Source organism: Lutra lutra, chromosome 14, assembly GCF_902655055.1.
Source record: "Lutra lutra chromosome 14, mLutLut1.2, whole genome shotgun sequence".
In the NCBI taxonomy this organism is placed as follows: Eukaryota; Metazoa; Chordata; class Mammalia; order Carnivora; family Mustelidae; genus Lutra; species Lutra lutra.
Genome location: NC_062291.1, coordinates 4,511,571 through 4,524,774, shown reverse-complemented (window position 1 = coordinate 4,524,774; position 13,204 = coordinate 4,511,571). Strand labels below are relative to the sequence as shown.

Here is a 13,204-nt window from a genome sequence, read left to right as displayed (position 1 = left end):
AAGGGATCCTGACCAGAGAGCCCATCACCGGCTCCCGACCGCCATCTTGGGTCAGAAACAGAAGTGCTCCCGGCACAGTGCACCCAGCGCACGCGGCTCACAGGACACACAAATCTAGGCTCCACATGGCCAGATGGGGCCTCGGTGACAGATGGAGACACACCTGGCATGAACGCCAGCTGGATTTGGAGCTAAGGCTAGTTGCTAAAATATCCTGGAAATTCATAGATCTTCACCCAAAATGACCTAAAAGCAATGTGCGGTTTATCACTGGTGACCACCAGCCACCAGGAAGGCAAGTCTTACCCCTCGGGGACTCTGGCGTTCCTGCAGCTGCCCTGCTGTGGGCTCAGCCTGAGCTTTCCCCACCAGGACTCTTGGTGTAGAGGTACCGGGCCCTCTCCAGGGGATCCCACAGGCGGCTGATGAGGGGTCCTCCCGTGCGGTGGCCCTGCCTTCCTTTGATGACACTCATCTCAGCATCTCCGAGGACGCCGTGCCCCTCCCACACCAGACTCCCGTGTTTGCAACCAACATGTTTCTGTTTCTTTTTATTAAGCAGTAAGCAATCACATGAACAATGAGATGTGTGGGGAGGACCCCAAATGGCTTTTCTCTGAAGTAACCATTTTAAAAAAACCAACTAACTCCTACGCCTGGGAGCCGAAGCTGCCCCTGGAGAGGGGGTTAATTTTCACAACGGGCAAAACTGATTAGGTAGCGAACGCCCTTCTCCCCCTTCCCCGGAACACATAAACTTCAATGGGGGCAAGTTCCATCTAATACTCTGAAAACCATTCCTCATTTCATAATTTGCCAAAATCGTATGCACAACTGCAAGAGGAAATAAACAGAAATCCTTCAGCAAAAACAAGCCACGGCGGACGGCTCACCTCGTTGGGCCAATCCAGCACTCAGGCTAATGTGAGCTTTTAAACATTTTATGGAAAACAGCTGTCGGGCTTTCTCTGGAAGAGCCCACAAGGTCTGGTAAGCCCAAAGGTGTAAATCTCTGAGAGGCGGAGCACCCACCAGGCTCCGCGTGAACCAGCACATCCCTTCAAGCGCGCGGCGCGGGGGCGCGAACCGTCTTCACTTCCTGCCGCTCTGCACACACGTCACAATATCCGGTAAAAGATGGCTTCTGTTTTCCTTGGTGACCTGTGGGAAGAAGCAGGAGAGCGGGCTTCAGAGTCCTTCCTCTTCCTCAGTCCTCTGCTAGACCGTGTTCTCCGGGAAGAGCCCAAACAGCCCAGAGAGGTGCAGCGAGTTTCGGGACTGAGGGAGGCGACCCAGCTGGAGGGGCGGTTCCGGACAGGACAGGCCTGCCGGAACCCCAGCCCCAGCTTCTGCAAACGGACAGCTCGGACCATGGAAGCAGGTTGGGTGCTTTTCACAAGTCCCTGCTGGGGCTCCAGGAAGGACGATGGAAATGCAGAGGGATGCAACCCCTGTGTGACCAGACCTGAACAGAAGGAAGTGCCTGAGTGAAGCCAGGACAGCCACCTAGGAGGGGCCCACCGAGAGCGGCCACAACGCGGCCATGAGTCACACCCAGATTCGCGGAAGGCCCAAAGGCCAGTGATCTCATCTCCATGAACTTAGAAAAACCGAGTGTGGTGAGGTGCCTCTGGCACGGGTCAACTCCACATCTGAAGGAAGGGGATGCTAGGCCCGGGAAGCGCAGGGGACATCCAGAGATCTCAGAGGCAGCTGGGGGTGCGGTACACACTCAGACCTGGTCTCTGGACTCCGGGAGCACTCTCTGTAGTTCCCACCCTTACACAAAGTAACCAAGGGCCTATTCAAGCTCTACCCCGTGATCCGTTTTTACTCTTCTTTACTAGTTCAGTCCCAACGAGTACAAGGAAAGCGCTCAGACACCTCCTGGAACTTTGGATGGGGGGGGGGTGTCTCCCCAAGTAAGGGCAGGGCCATCACTCCTGCCATCACCATGGCCTTCCTGATGGGCACCCCCCAACATTCACCCACTTAACACTGACGGGGCACCAACCAGAAACTGAGCAAGGTGCCAGGGACAGAGGGAGGACTCCATAAGGAGCCTGAAGAGAAGAGCAGAACAGACAAGGCCAGTGAGAACACCAACGGTCAACGGTCCAGGACAGAAGGTCTGGAGAGGTGCACAGGAGCTGGGGCGGGCAGGGTGACGAAAGGCTTCCATGTGGGCTATGCCCAAAGGTCACCCAGACAGAGAAGGACCCAGGCAAAGAACCATGCGAAGACGAGTGAACACATCTGCGAAGCCACGGGTCAGTGCTGGCGGACCCTGAGAGGGGAGATGGGCCTGCCCGCTGCGGACTGCATAGCCGCCGCTGTGTGCCGGCCCGCCCGGCACAGGGCAGGTGCTGGATGACTATCCGATGGGGAGAGGCACAGGGGCGTTATCCCCATGGTTCCCCCACATCCACTCGCCCTCCTCTAAGAGTGCTGGGACTTCTCCCAGGGAGACCACACAGTCTAGGAAACTAGCTCGCGGTCCCCAAGTGTGGACTGGGCCCTGGAGATCCAGAGAACCCGACTCCTGAAAGGAGCGAGCTCAGCAGCCAACAGCTGGGGCCGCCCCTCAGCCGTCTGTCCAAGGACGGGGTGCACCCATCCTCACCCTGTCGCTCCCTCGCAGCTCTGGTCCCACTGAAATAAGGACCATCAGCTTTGCCTCCAGCTTGACGAGAAAGCACCGCGAAAGCACCGCGCGGCCCGGCAAGGCTCTTTGTTATTGTGTTTGCTCAAATGAGCCAAGTCCGTTTCTGCTGTTTGCATTCAAGGAAGCGTGCGGATGTGAAGGGAGGAAAGGGGGAGACAGGTGAGCGTTGGCGGTGGGAGCTCAGCGGGGTTGTCGAGGGGCTTGTGGCTTCAGCAGCAGAGAGCAGACGGGCCACTAGTTCCCTTTCCTGCGCCCCGACCTCAGCGTGACACCAGGCTCCGCCCACAGGGTCTGAGAGTTCACTGTGTGCCTCAGAGGGACATCTGAGGTCACTTCCCTTCTCAGCAGCTCCTCACTGCCTCCAGAAATGCAACATTTACGAAGGAGACATGGAGCCGGCAGAGGGGTGCGATTTCACAGGGGTGGGAGTGCAGAGGTCATCAAAAGGAGCCCCGAGGAGCACTCACGTGCCACGCAGGCACCATCCCGTGCTCCCGGGAAATGCCCCGTCCTCTCCAGTTCTCTCCATCGGCACCACGACCACCAGGCGGCAACTGGGTCTCAGGACCCAGCCTGCGGGTGAGAAACGCCCCCTCCCTCTCACCAGGTGGGAGTGAGCCCCTGCCCCACCGCTGGGAGCTGAGGGCGCCCGGCAGCAGTGGGGCGTCCCACATGCAGAGATGCTCTCCAAGCCTTGGTTCCACAGAAAAAAATAAGAACCGAGAAAAGATACATTTTGGGAATGTTTTCATGTTAAAAATTAATGAATGCAAAACTACATTAATATTTGGCTAACTACACCCCCCCCACCACCTTGGATTTCCCTAAGACGATTTCTGAGAATCACGCAGTTAGAGGTGTACTTGAAACTGTCGACGGTGTTCAGTTACAGACGCGCTTGTACTCCAAAGCCAAGCTCTCGAACTCGAGAGCGAGCAGAGCACCACCTGGCCTGCCGGGGGCCCTTCTCTGCATGCACAACCCGTCTTGTAGTCAACTACCAAGGATCTGGTTCTGCAGAAAGTCCTTCCCGAGAGACTGGCCAGGAGAGGGCACTGGGCGAGGAAGAGAACAAGGAAGGAAGCTGGTCTGCCCTCCCCTCCACACTGTGGCCTCCAGAGAATGATTGGAAGCCCAGGGAAAGCTGAGCCCCTGCCCAGCGCGGTGGCCCTCGGTGACTTGGTGACACACAGACCCTGACTTCCATGGGGACCAAGGCAATTCATTCATCCTGCGTCTGGCACACGGGGGCAAAGGGGTGGTAGCTCAGTAAATGTTTATTAAAATCTAAGCTTAACCGATCTCTGAAAATATCTGAATATTATCTCTGAAATACAGCTGAGTGGTAAAAGACAGATTATGAAGACCCTGACCATCTCAAGCATCCAAGTTGCTCTGTGCTGTCTGCAGGGACCATGGGAGGGCCTGAGAGTTCCCAGTCAACAACCTGGGCACCAGGACATCAGAGAAGCCGTGACTCTCTGGACACAGGCATACGCAGGGAAAAAAATGCCCCTAAGTGCCTATATACGTGCAAGGAAGCAAAACAAAACCGCCTATTTTCCTTGAAACTGTGGGAAGGACCTTGACAAATCCCTAATAAGCACAGGATTACGGAAAGAAATTTGACAATGCTTGTTTTAAGTTAACACATATCAAAAGTTATTACTAGCCTGTTTCATGCTGTCTTTATTTTATTGAACCTAAAAATAAGCGGATTCCTGAATCCAGTCCCTCTAGCTCTGTTTTTTCCACAGAGGTTAGTTTCCAAAGCAAAAATTACTTTTGTGTTGTGTCAAGTAAGACTTAGCCTGACCCAAGTTTACAAAGATTTGCTCCTTTATTTTCTTCTATGAGGCAGAGTTTAGCAGAGTCTGCTTCTCGCCCTCTGCCCCTCCCTGCATGCATGCTCTCTCTCAGATAAATAAATTAAAGAAAAAAAAGGAGCTGTAGAGTTTAGCTCTTAAGTTTAGGCCTAGGATCTACTTTGAGTTAATTCTGGTGTACGATGTTAGGAACCATCTTCGCTCCTTTGCATGCGGATACCGTCCCCCAGCGCCATTTATTAGAAAGCAATTCTATCCTTATTAAGTTGTCCCGGCCCGCCTGCCAAAAATGAACTGACCTTACATGTAAGGATTTATTTCCGGACTTTCACGCATCCGTGTGTCTAGCCTTCGGCCAGTCCTATACTATCACGATCGCTGTAGTTCTGTGGAAAGTTCTAAAGCCAGAAGCACGAGTCTCCCAACAGTGTTCTTTTCCAAGACTGTTTCAGTGGGGTCCTCTGCATGTCCACATGCATTTTGGATTCGCTTGCTTGTCAGTGTCCACAAACACCCTGCTGGCTTTCGAAGCAGAGCTTAACAGACCCTCCCTCACTCCTGTTATCTACAGAAGTCCACAGACCCCGAGGACAGCATCGAATTCCTGGTGAAATAAAAATGCTCTATGCCTGGCTTGATGAAAATACCCATGGCAGGAATGAGCAAGCAGAGGTCTACGAATGCCCAAACTGGAAGGAAATCAGGACCTAGTTCCTGTTACTCTTGTGATCTTGCAATCCACAAATAAAAAGTAGAAGTATAAAAACTGCTTTATGGGAAAAATAGAAGTATAAAGGGCTCTGAATTCACAGTGGAAGAGATTTTAGTCGTAGTAAAATTTTATAAAGTAGAAAATCCAAATAATTTCTAGCAATCTGAGATATTTTTAGCAAAATCATCTGAATCATCCCTATCACCAAAAGGGTTGTGCCAGAGCATAGGCCGTGCAGACGGACAGACAGAAGTCTGAGTCCCAGCTGAGCCACCTCCTAGCCGACGACCCTGGACACGCTGTGCAGCCTCTCATTGATAAAATACAGATTGCAGATCTACCTCAGCAGGTACTATGTGCCCCGGTGATCTACTGGACCAAGCACAGCACCTCAGTCCAGGTGCCCACAGTGGCATCTAAGTCAAGGCTCCAGCTGTCCCTTCTAGGCCCTCAGCAGATAATGTTTGCCAGCATATCCAGCAAGCAGATATTTCAAAGGAAATCAAATGAGACAAGCTTTCTAAATGCCACTACAACAACAGAACTCGTGTGTGTATATGCACGTGCACGTTTTCACACATCTGTGCGTGCTTGTGGTAGGAGGGGGCCAGCAGGGGTATTTTCTTCATGTTGCTACAGAACCAGGGAAACAGTGCACACAGCTCTTTCTAGTCATCTTGATCCGTGACAGGTTTTCTGTCTTGTCGCTACAGCATTCACATAATTATGCTCAGACAAGCAAAGTGAAATAAACTGAAAACATTTTTCGGTGGCCCCACTTAGAGACTGGTAAACTCTACGAGACATTAGAAACAAAATTAACCAAACTTCTGAAAGAGAAACATTTTCAGGAAGGGGACTGTCAATACCCATAACCATGATAATAGAAGCTCCTAAATTACCAAGACCATCCTCCAATGACATGAATGTTAGATCTTTTATTATAGTACCATAAGTCCCTGAGGCTTTTTTTTTTTTTTTTTTTTGGTGGGTTTTTTCCCCCAAAGTCTGCTCTTTGTCAGGCAGTTTCTATTGTTCTACCTTCAACTTTACCGAATATTCCCTTTGTCCGCCTCCATTCTCCTGAGGAGTCCTTCCAGACTTTCTCATTCAGTCACTGTATGTTACAGTTCTAAAGTTTTTCTTTGATTTTTACGTCTTCTATAGCTTTGCTAAAACTGAGACTTTCTATTTTCACTGGTTTCCAGCATGTTTGTAACTGATCACTGAAGCACTTTCCTCACGGCTGTTCCAGGATCCCCGCCCTGTAATTCCAACATCTCCGTCTCCTTGCTGTCGGCACGTGCTGATGTTTGTTCTGTTCCAGTTGCTTGTCCTGGTGCCTGGTAGGACAGGCAGTGTTCAGTTGTGTCTACTGTGCTGTCCTCTGGCTGCACTTCCCAGCCAGTGTGCCTTCTTTCCACCCTCCAGGTCTCCTGATGTTTGCTTTATACGTAATGTCCAAGGTTTTCAGCTCCACTTGAGAGGAGGGATTGGGAAAGTGTATCTATTCCACCTTATGTGGAACAGGAAGCATTCAGAGGGGTTTTTCTGAAAAGGAGTGCTGTTTACCGATGCTATCACTAAATCTAGGTAACAGGAGTAACTCAGTGGAATCCTTTCCCTCTTGAGTTCAGTCCCACGACCATGTCCTAACATGCTCGGTTGTCAGCACGGGGAGGTGGTCCTCCCCAGGCTACAGAACTTACTTCCTCACCCGCAATGTTCTTCCTTCTTTTCTCCACTTCCTCCTTCGCAACCCACCCAGGAACCATGTCCCCCGGGCCACCTCTCCCCACAGAGTTCTCTCCCTTCTCTGCTTCCGGATGTTGATGTCACATCACCTACGTCTCTCGAGGGAAGGGAACATGCTTCTGTGGTGTCTTGGACGAAGTGCTGGGTGCACCGGCTGCTCTCAGACAGGGTTCAGAGAACTTCCCTGCATATGAGAAAGGGACAGGACCAGGAAATATCTAATCCCACCCCTGGACTTGCGATAAGGAGAATGACATTCTTCATTTGTAAAAGGGGAAGAGAAAGCCCACACCAGCCTGAAAGGAACACAAGACAGATAAGAACAATGGGGCGTGTGAGCCCCTATCTCTTACGTAATTAACCCAAAGCTAGTCACTTTATTTACACATCATTAGGAGCAATGATTACCTTGCCTGGAGAATAATTTCCAGTCCTAGGAGAAAATGTGCTATTATCTTGACGTGCTATTGATGTGCTATTACCATTTTTTCCTGGATATAGCAGCGCAGCCCCTCAGTCCCATCTAGGGTTTGGAGATGACACTAGTTTGCAGGGACCGCCCATCTCCGGAATTGAAGGGCAGCAACGCCCCACCTTCCAGCCTGGAAGCCCCCTGGCCCGAAGATGAATGGTCTTTCCTCCTCTCTCACTCTACTTCCACAGAAACTCTAGAATCACAACCAAAAACTCTAACCTGGAGGCCATGTAAAGTAAGAGATGGCGAGAGCAACACGAAACTCTGAAGATAAGGGCCCCCCAGACTTTGGAGACGTCACTGAGCACGTGACTTTGCAGGGTTCTCAGCACCTTGGGCAGCTCCCTCCGGGGTCAGCACCTCCCTTCCCAAAGGCCTCCAGCCCAAGGGCCACATCACCCCAGCAGTTGTTTTCTTTGCCCTTGTCGATACAATGCTGCGGCCACTTGGCTGACACTGGTGGGCCTAGCCTCTGCTAGACCGCGCGCTCCGGGGAGCACCGACCTGGTCACTCCCTGCCAGCATCACCACTTAGCACATGGTGCTGCTCACTTCCTACTGAGTAAACGAAGGGAGGCAGGCACGAAGTTTCCTAAGTCTGGCTGCTCCAACCCGAACATGGTTTACTGCTGCAAGAGCACCCCAGGATATGCTGGTGATGACACGTGGACGTCCCACAGGGCGGGCGAGCCACAGTGGTGGCATTTTAGCCAGTGACGTAAGGTGCTGGAGCTCACTCCGTGTCCAGGTGGAGGTGCCCAGCCAGCCCGACCTCTCACAAGGTGCTTGTGGGCCTATGAGCCGTTACACTGGCAGCGGGGTGCAGTGACAGGCCGGGCTCAGCCAGGAACGAGGCTCTCTCCCTGACACAGACGAAGGGGCTCAGGACAAAACAACGAGCTAAGAAGGACCCGGAGAGACAAAGGGGAAAGGACATCATGTACGTGGACCAAGTGTCAGCAGTGCTATCAGAGGCCCAGGCGCTGGCTCGGGACACGGCCACCGGCTGGCAGGAAGGACCCTGCCCTCACTCACATGTGCTCTACCACACACACACACCCCGACGGGCACCCGACAACCGCACGAGGGCTTGTGAAAGCACACCACTGGGCCCAGGCCTGGGGCCCCACTCGTGAGGTCAGGGCGGGGCCCCACTCATGAGGTCAGGGCGGGCCTACAGCTCGGTGCGCCCCCTGGGCCTGCGGGTGAGGCCTGGGCAGCTGCTCTGCCTCCGTCACCTGGCCTGACGCGCTCTGCACTGGCCCTGTCCTCGCAGGCAGAGTGACTGAAGAAATGTGTTTTTCATTTAAGCATAAGGAGTCACAGGTGGCTGATGGCTACCGCCCAGTGTGGACGGGGCATTTCCACCCTCGCCGGCCATTCTACTGCACGGTGCTGCTCTCCAGCAGCTGGAGGCTGTGTTTCACGCTGGGGCCACAGGGAAGTGGGTTTTGTCATTGAGGACAGGCAAAATGTATGTTCTATAAATTCCTAGAAAATCAGACTCACCTGGATCTAGCCTCCGACGGGGGGAGAATGGTAATTCAAAGCAAAGGTACATTTCAAAGCCACCCCATGTCTGAGGTCACCCGCTCCGTTTTTATAGGCACAGGGGACCAGCTGTACTCACACTGAACACCTGAACGTCGTTTCTGTTTCTGATTTCTTCCACGAGGGCCAGCGGTTTTCCCTTCGGTATTGGGATCGTGCCCAGGACGACAGTCCCTGGGGTGGCCAGTGTCTGACGAACAGCCTGGATGAAAGGCTGACTGAAGAGCTCCATCTTCCCGATTTCGTCGATGACGCACACTCTGTGCTCTGGGCCACTGCTGGAACCTGCCTGAAGATGACAAAGACACCCAAGTCCTGTTAATAAGCGAAGGGCCCTGGGGTCCCACTCCCCAGTCACTCACCAACTAAGCTTTGGAAGGCGGGAGACGACCTCTTAGTGTACAGGGAACTCGCTGGCAAACAGATCTGGGGGACTTCCCTCGGAAACAGCAGCAACCAGAAAATTCAGTTCCCCAAGCAACCCAGGTTCCTGGCAATTTTCACTCTTCTAGAACGGTTCCAGTAATAACCAAGCTTTGTATTTATATATGCCCAGGAAATAAGCAGCACCCGCATGCCTCAGGTTTAAAAGAAATGAGACAGCAAGCCTGGGAGCCCTATTAGTAACACTGGCCTCTTTTCGTGTGTGGTTCTGAGTTGCAGGAGCTTCCGTGTCTGGAGGAGGTAACCGCCGCAGGCAAATGCCCGTGTGTTTCACGGCTGCACTGCGAGGGCCGGTGGAGAGAACCGAATGGTCAAAGGAAAGGGGTCCTGTTTAGAAGAAAAACAAGTGAGCAGGACTATGCCCTTGAACTGCAGATTCCCTAACAACTTCATCCCTCTCCTTCCTTCCGAGCCCCTCTGGGAACAGGTGCGGCAGCCAGCCTCCACGGGCCCCAGGGCCTTCCAGCTCCTTTGGCTCCCACCCTTGCTCTGACCCCTCCTACGGTCCCAGGGCTGGTCTCTGTGATCAGCAGAATGGTGAAGGGTTGGCATGTCCTCCTCTGAAATTAGGTAGAAAAGACCTCTGCATCCAGCTTGGTCTCAATCTCTCTCAGATCGCTTCCTCTGGGGAAGGGGAGCGCCATGGTGTAAGCACGCTCAGGACGCACGTGGTAGGGAACCGAGGCCTCCTGACAGCCATGAGAGTGAGCTGGGCGGCGGATCGTCTCAGTCAAGCATGGGATGACTGTAACCTCATGACCGAGCCTGATCCCAAACCACCCGGCTAAGCCCTTTCTGGACTCCTAACCCAGGAAAACCATGTAAGATAAAGTCCGTGGTTTTAAACTCCTCAGTTCTAGGGCCATTTGCTCCACAGCCACCGACCACTAACATCCATGCCCTCCCTGGAAAGCCTTCCCAGAGAAAGCTGACAGGACTCTGAATGGTCTTGCGGCAGTGGGGACACAAAAGAACATGTAACTCTTTGGTGAATGCTGAGTGACCAACACATTTTATGTATCTTTGTATAAATGATGACTCTGAAAACTCTAAAGCTGATTTACAAAGTGCTTTTTACTCCAGTTCTTAGACTCCATAAATAATGACGTCAATCATTCTCAGAATGTGTGGCTGAGTTCAGCCAGATCTGTCTCCAACTGAGAATCGTGAAGCTAGAGTGCGGTGTGGCTGGCGGGGTGCACATGGCAGCCGGTGAGGGACAGGGCTGAGGGGCAGGTCCTGAAGCCTGTAAGGTACACAGAGGGCTGTGGGTTCTATCCAACAACCGAGGGATGCTAAGCCAGGGAGGGTCACGGGTTCTTCCCGAAAGGCTGATAGCTGTGTGGCGTCAGGGACAAGCTGGGAATCTTTTGGAACAGACGACGTGAGACGGTGGAGTCTAGTCCGAGGCAGTTCTGGAGGGGAAGCATTAGAGCAGTGGTTGTCAAACTTTTATGTCAGGGGTACTCTTCTCATCTGCCGACTTATTTTCCCACTCACTTCACTAGCAGAAAGGCCAGGAAGGGGCCCACTGTAGTCATCCAAGAGCTGGTCTGTATACTTACTCAAACTTCTGTGTTTCTAATGTACTGCATTTTTAACTTTCAATTGTATTCTGTGTGTGCGGAGAGGGGTACACATGCACGCCCACACATATGCACGTGGGCATGTACCCACACACACATACATCGTTTCCCCTTCAGGGGCGAGACAAGGTCATAGTCATCTTTTTCTTTCCCACGGAACTGAGTGATGCAAAGCTGAGCCGAGGCAGCTAATGCACCCCACTGATGGGGTGAGGGAGGAGAGGTGAGCACCTATGGAACCAGTCACTGTCATTTCCAAATTTTTTCTTTGAAAGTGAATGCCAAAATTGGGAGAAATTTAAAAAACGGTCAGGTACCAGCTCATCAGCATAAAAACAGATGATCCCAAAAGAGCAAGGCATTCCAATGAGCTCTGACCAAGGAGTATTTGGGGCATTCTGCTGCCTCCAGAAACTGGGACTAATGGTGGATGTTGTCTTCCCACAGGGCACCATCCAGAAGCCAAACAGAACTCTATCTGGCACATGAAAATGATAGTTTGAAAGCAGTCAATTCAGACAAAGAGAAACCATATGAAGAATGTGTGTGATTGGTCCAAAACCTATGGGATCTGACAAAGGTGGTCCTAAGGGAGAAATACATCACTATCCAAGCCTCACTCAAAAAAACTGAAAAATCCAGAATACACCAGCTGCCTTTACACCTTAAAGAACTGGAAAATCAACAAGTTAAGCTAACCCCACACACTAGAAGAGAAATAATCAAGATTAGAGCAGAGATCAATGAGATAGAAACTAGAGATACAGAAGAACACGTCAACAAAACTAGAAGCTGGTTGTTTGAAAGAATCAATAAGATTGATAAACCAATGGCAAAAGTAATCCAAAAGAAAAGAGAGAGGACTCAAATTAATAAAATTATGAATGGAAAAGGGAGAGATCAAGACTAACACCAAGGAAACAGGAACTATCATCAGAAATTATTCTCAACAGTTATATGCCAATAAGTCAAGCAACCTAGATGAAATGGATGCATTCCTGGAAACGTATAAATTTCCAAAACTGAATCAGGAAGAAATTGACAACCTGAATAGACCAATATCTGGTAACAAGATTGAAGCAGTGATCAAAAACCTCCCAAAAAACAAGAGTCCGAGACCTGATGGATTCCCAGGGGAATTCTACCAAACATTCAAAGAAGAAATAATACCTATTCTCCTGAAGCTGTTTCAAAAAACAGAAACAGAAGGAAAACTTCCAGACACTTTCTATGAAGCCTGCATTACCCTGATTCCCCACACTAGGCAAAGACCTCACCAAAACGGAGAATTTCAGACCAATATCCCTGACGAATATGGATGCCAAGATTCTCAACAAGATCCTATCTAATAGGATCCAACAGCACACTAAAAAGCTTATCCACCGTGACCAGGTAGGATTTATCCCTGGGATGCAGGGGTGGTTCAACATTCGCAAATCAATCAGTGTGATAGAACAAATCAGTAAGAGAAGAAAGAACCACATGGTCCTCTCAATTGATGCAGAAAAAGCATTTGACAAAATCCAGCATCTGTTCCTGATTAAAACGCTTCAAAGTACAGGGATAGAGGGAACATTCCTCAACTTCATAAAATCTATCTATGAAGAACCCACAGCAAGCATCATCCTTAAGGGGAAAAGCTGACAACCTTCCCACTGAGATCAGGAACACGGGAAGGATGCCCACTCTTGCCACTCTTGTTCAACATAGTACTAGAAGTCCTAGCAACAGCAATCAGACAACAAAGAGAAATAAAAGGTATTCAAATTGACAATGAAGAACTCAAACTCTCTCTCTTCGCAGATGACATGATAATTTATAGGGAAAACCCAAAAGACTCCACCCACAAACTACTAGAACTCATACAGCAATTCAGTAAAGTGGCAGGATACGAAGTCAATGTACAGAAATCACCTGCTTTCCTATACACGAACAATGAAAATACAGAAAAGTAAATTGGAGAATCGATTCCGTTTACTATAGCACAAAGAACCATAAGATACCTGGGAATAAACCTAACCAAATAGGTAAAGGATCTATACTCAAGGAACTACAGAACACTCATGAAAGAAATCGAAGAAGACACAAAAAGATGGAAGACCATTCCATGCTCATGGATCAGAAGAATAAACATTGTTAAAATGTCTATACTCCCTAAAGCAATCTATACTTTCAATGCCATCCCCAACA

At 50.6% G+C, this 13,204-nt stretch overlaps 1 protein-coding gene across 2 annotated transcripts in view; it reads right to left on the bottom strand.

The window, feature by feature from the left end:
* Positions 1-535: 535 nt before the first annotated feature.
* Positions 536-13,204, bottom strand: part of NTPCR (nucleoside-triphosphatase, cancer-related) — a 33,876-nt gene continuing 21,207 nt past the window's right edge. Inside the window, exons 4-5 of one of the 2 annotated variants that reach the window (XM_047702155.1) lie at positions 9,064-9,273; positions 536-1,161 (exon numbers count right to left, since the gene is read on the bottom strand). In XM_047702155.1, coding sequence (XP_047558111.1) covers positions 1,093-1,161; positions 9,064-9,273 — 279 coding nt within the window. In that variant the 3' untranslated portion in view covers positions 536-1,092. Of the gene's footprint in view, positions 1,162-6,136; positions 6,684-9,063; positions 9,274-13,204 lie in introns of those variants that run through there. The other variant, XM_047702154.1, reaches the window with a different exon arrangement.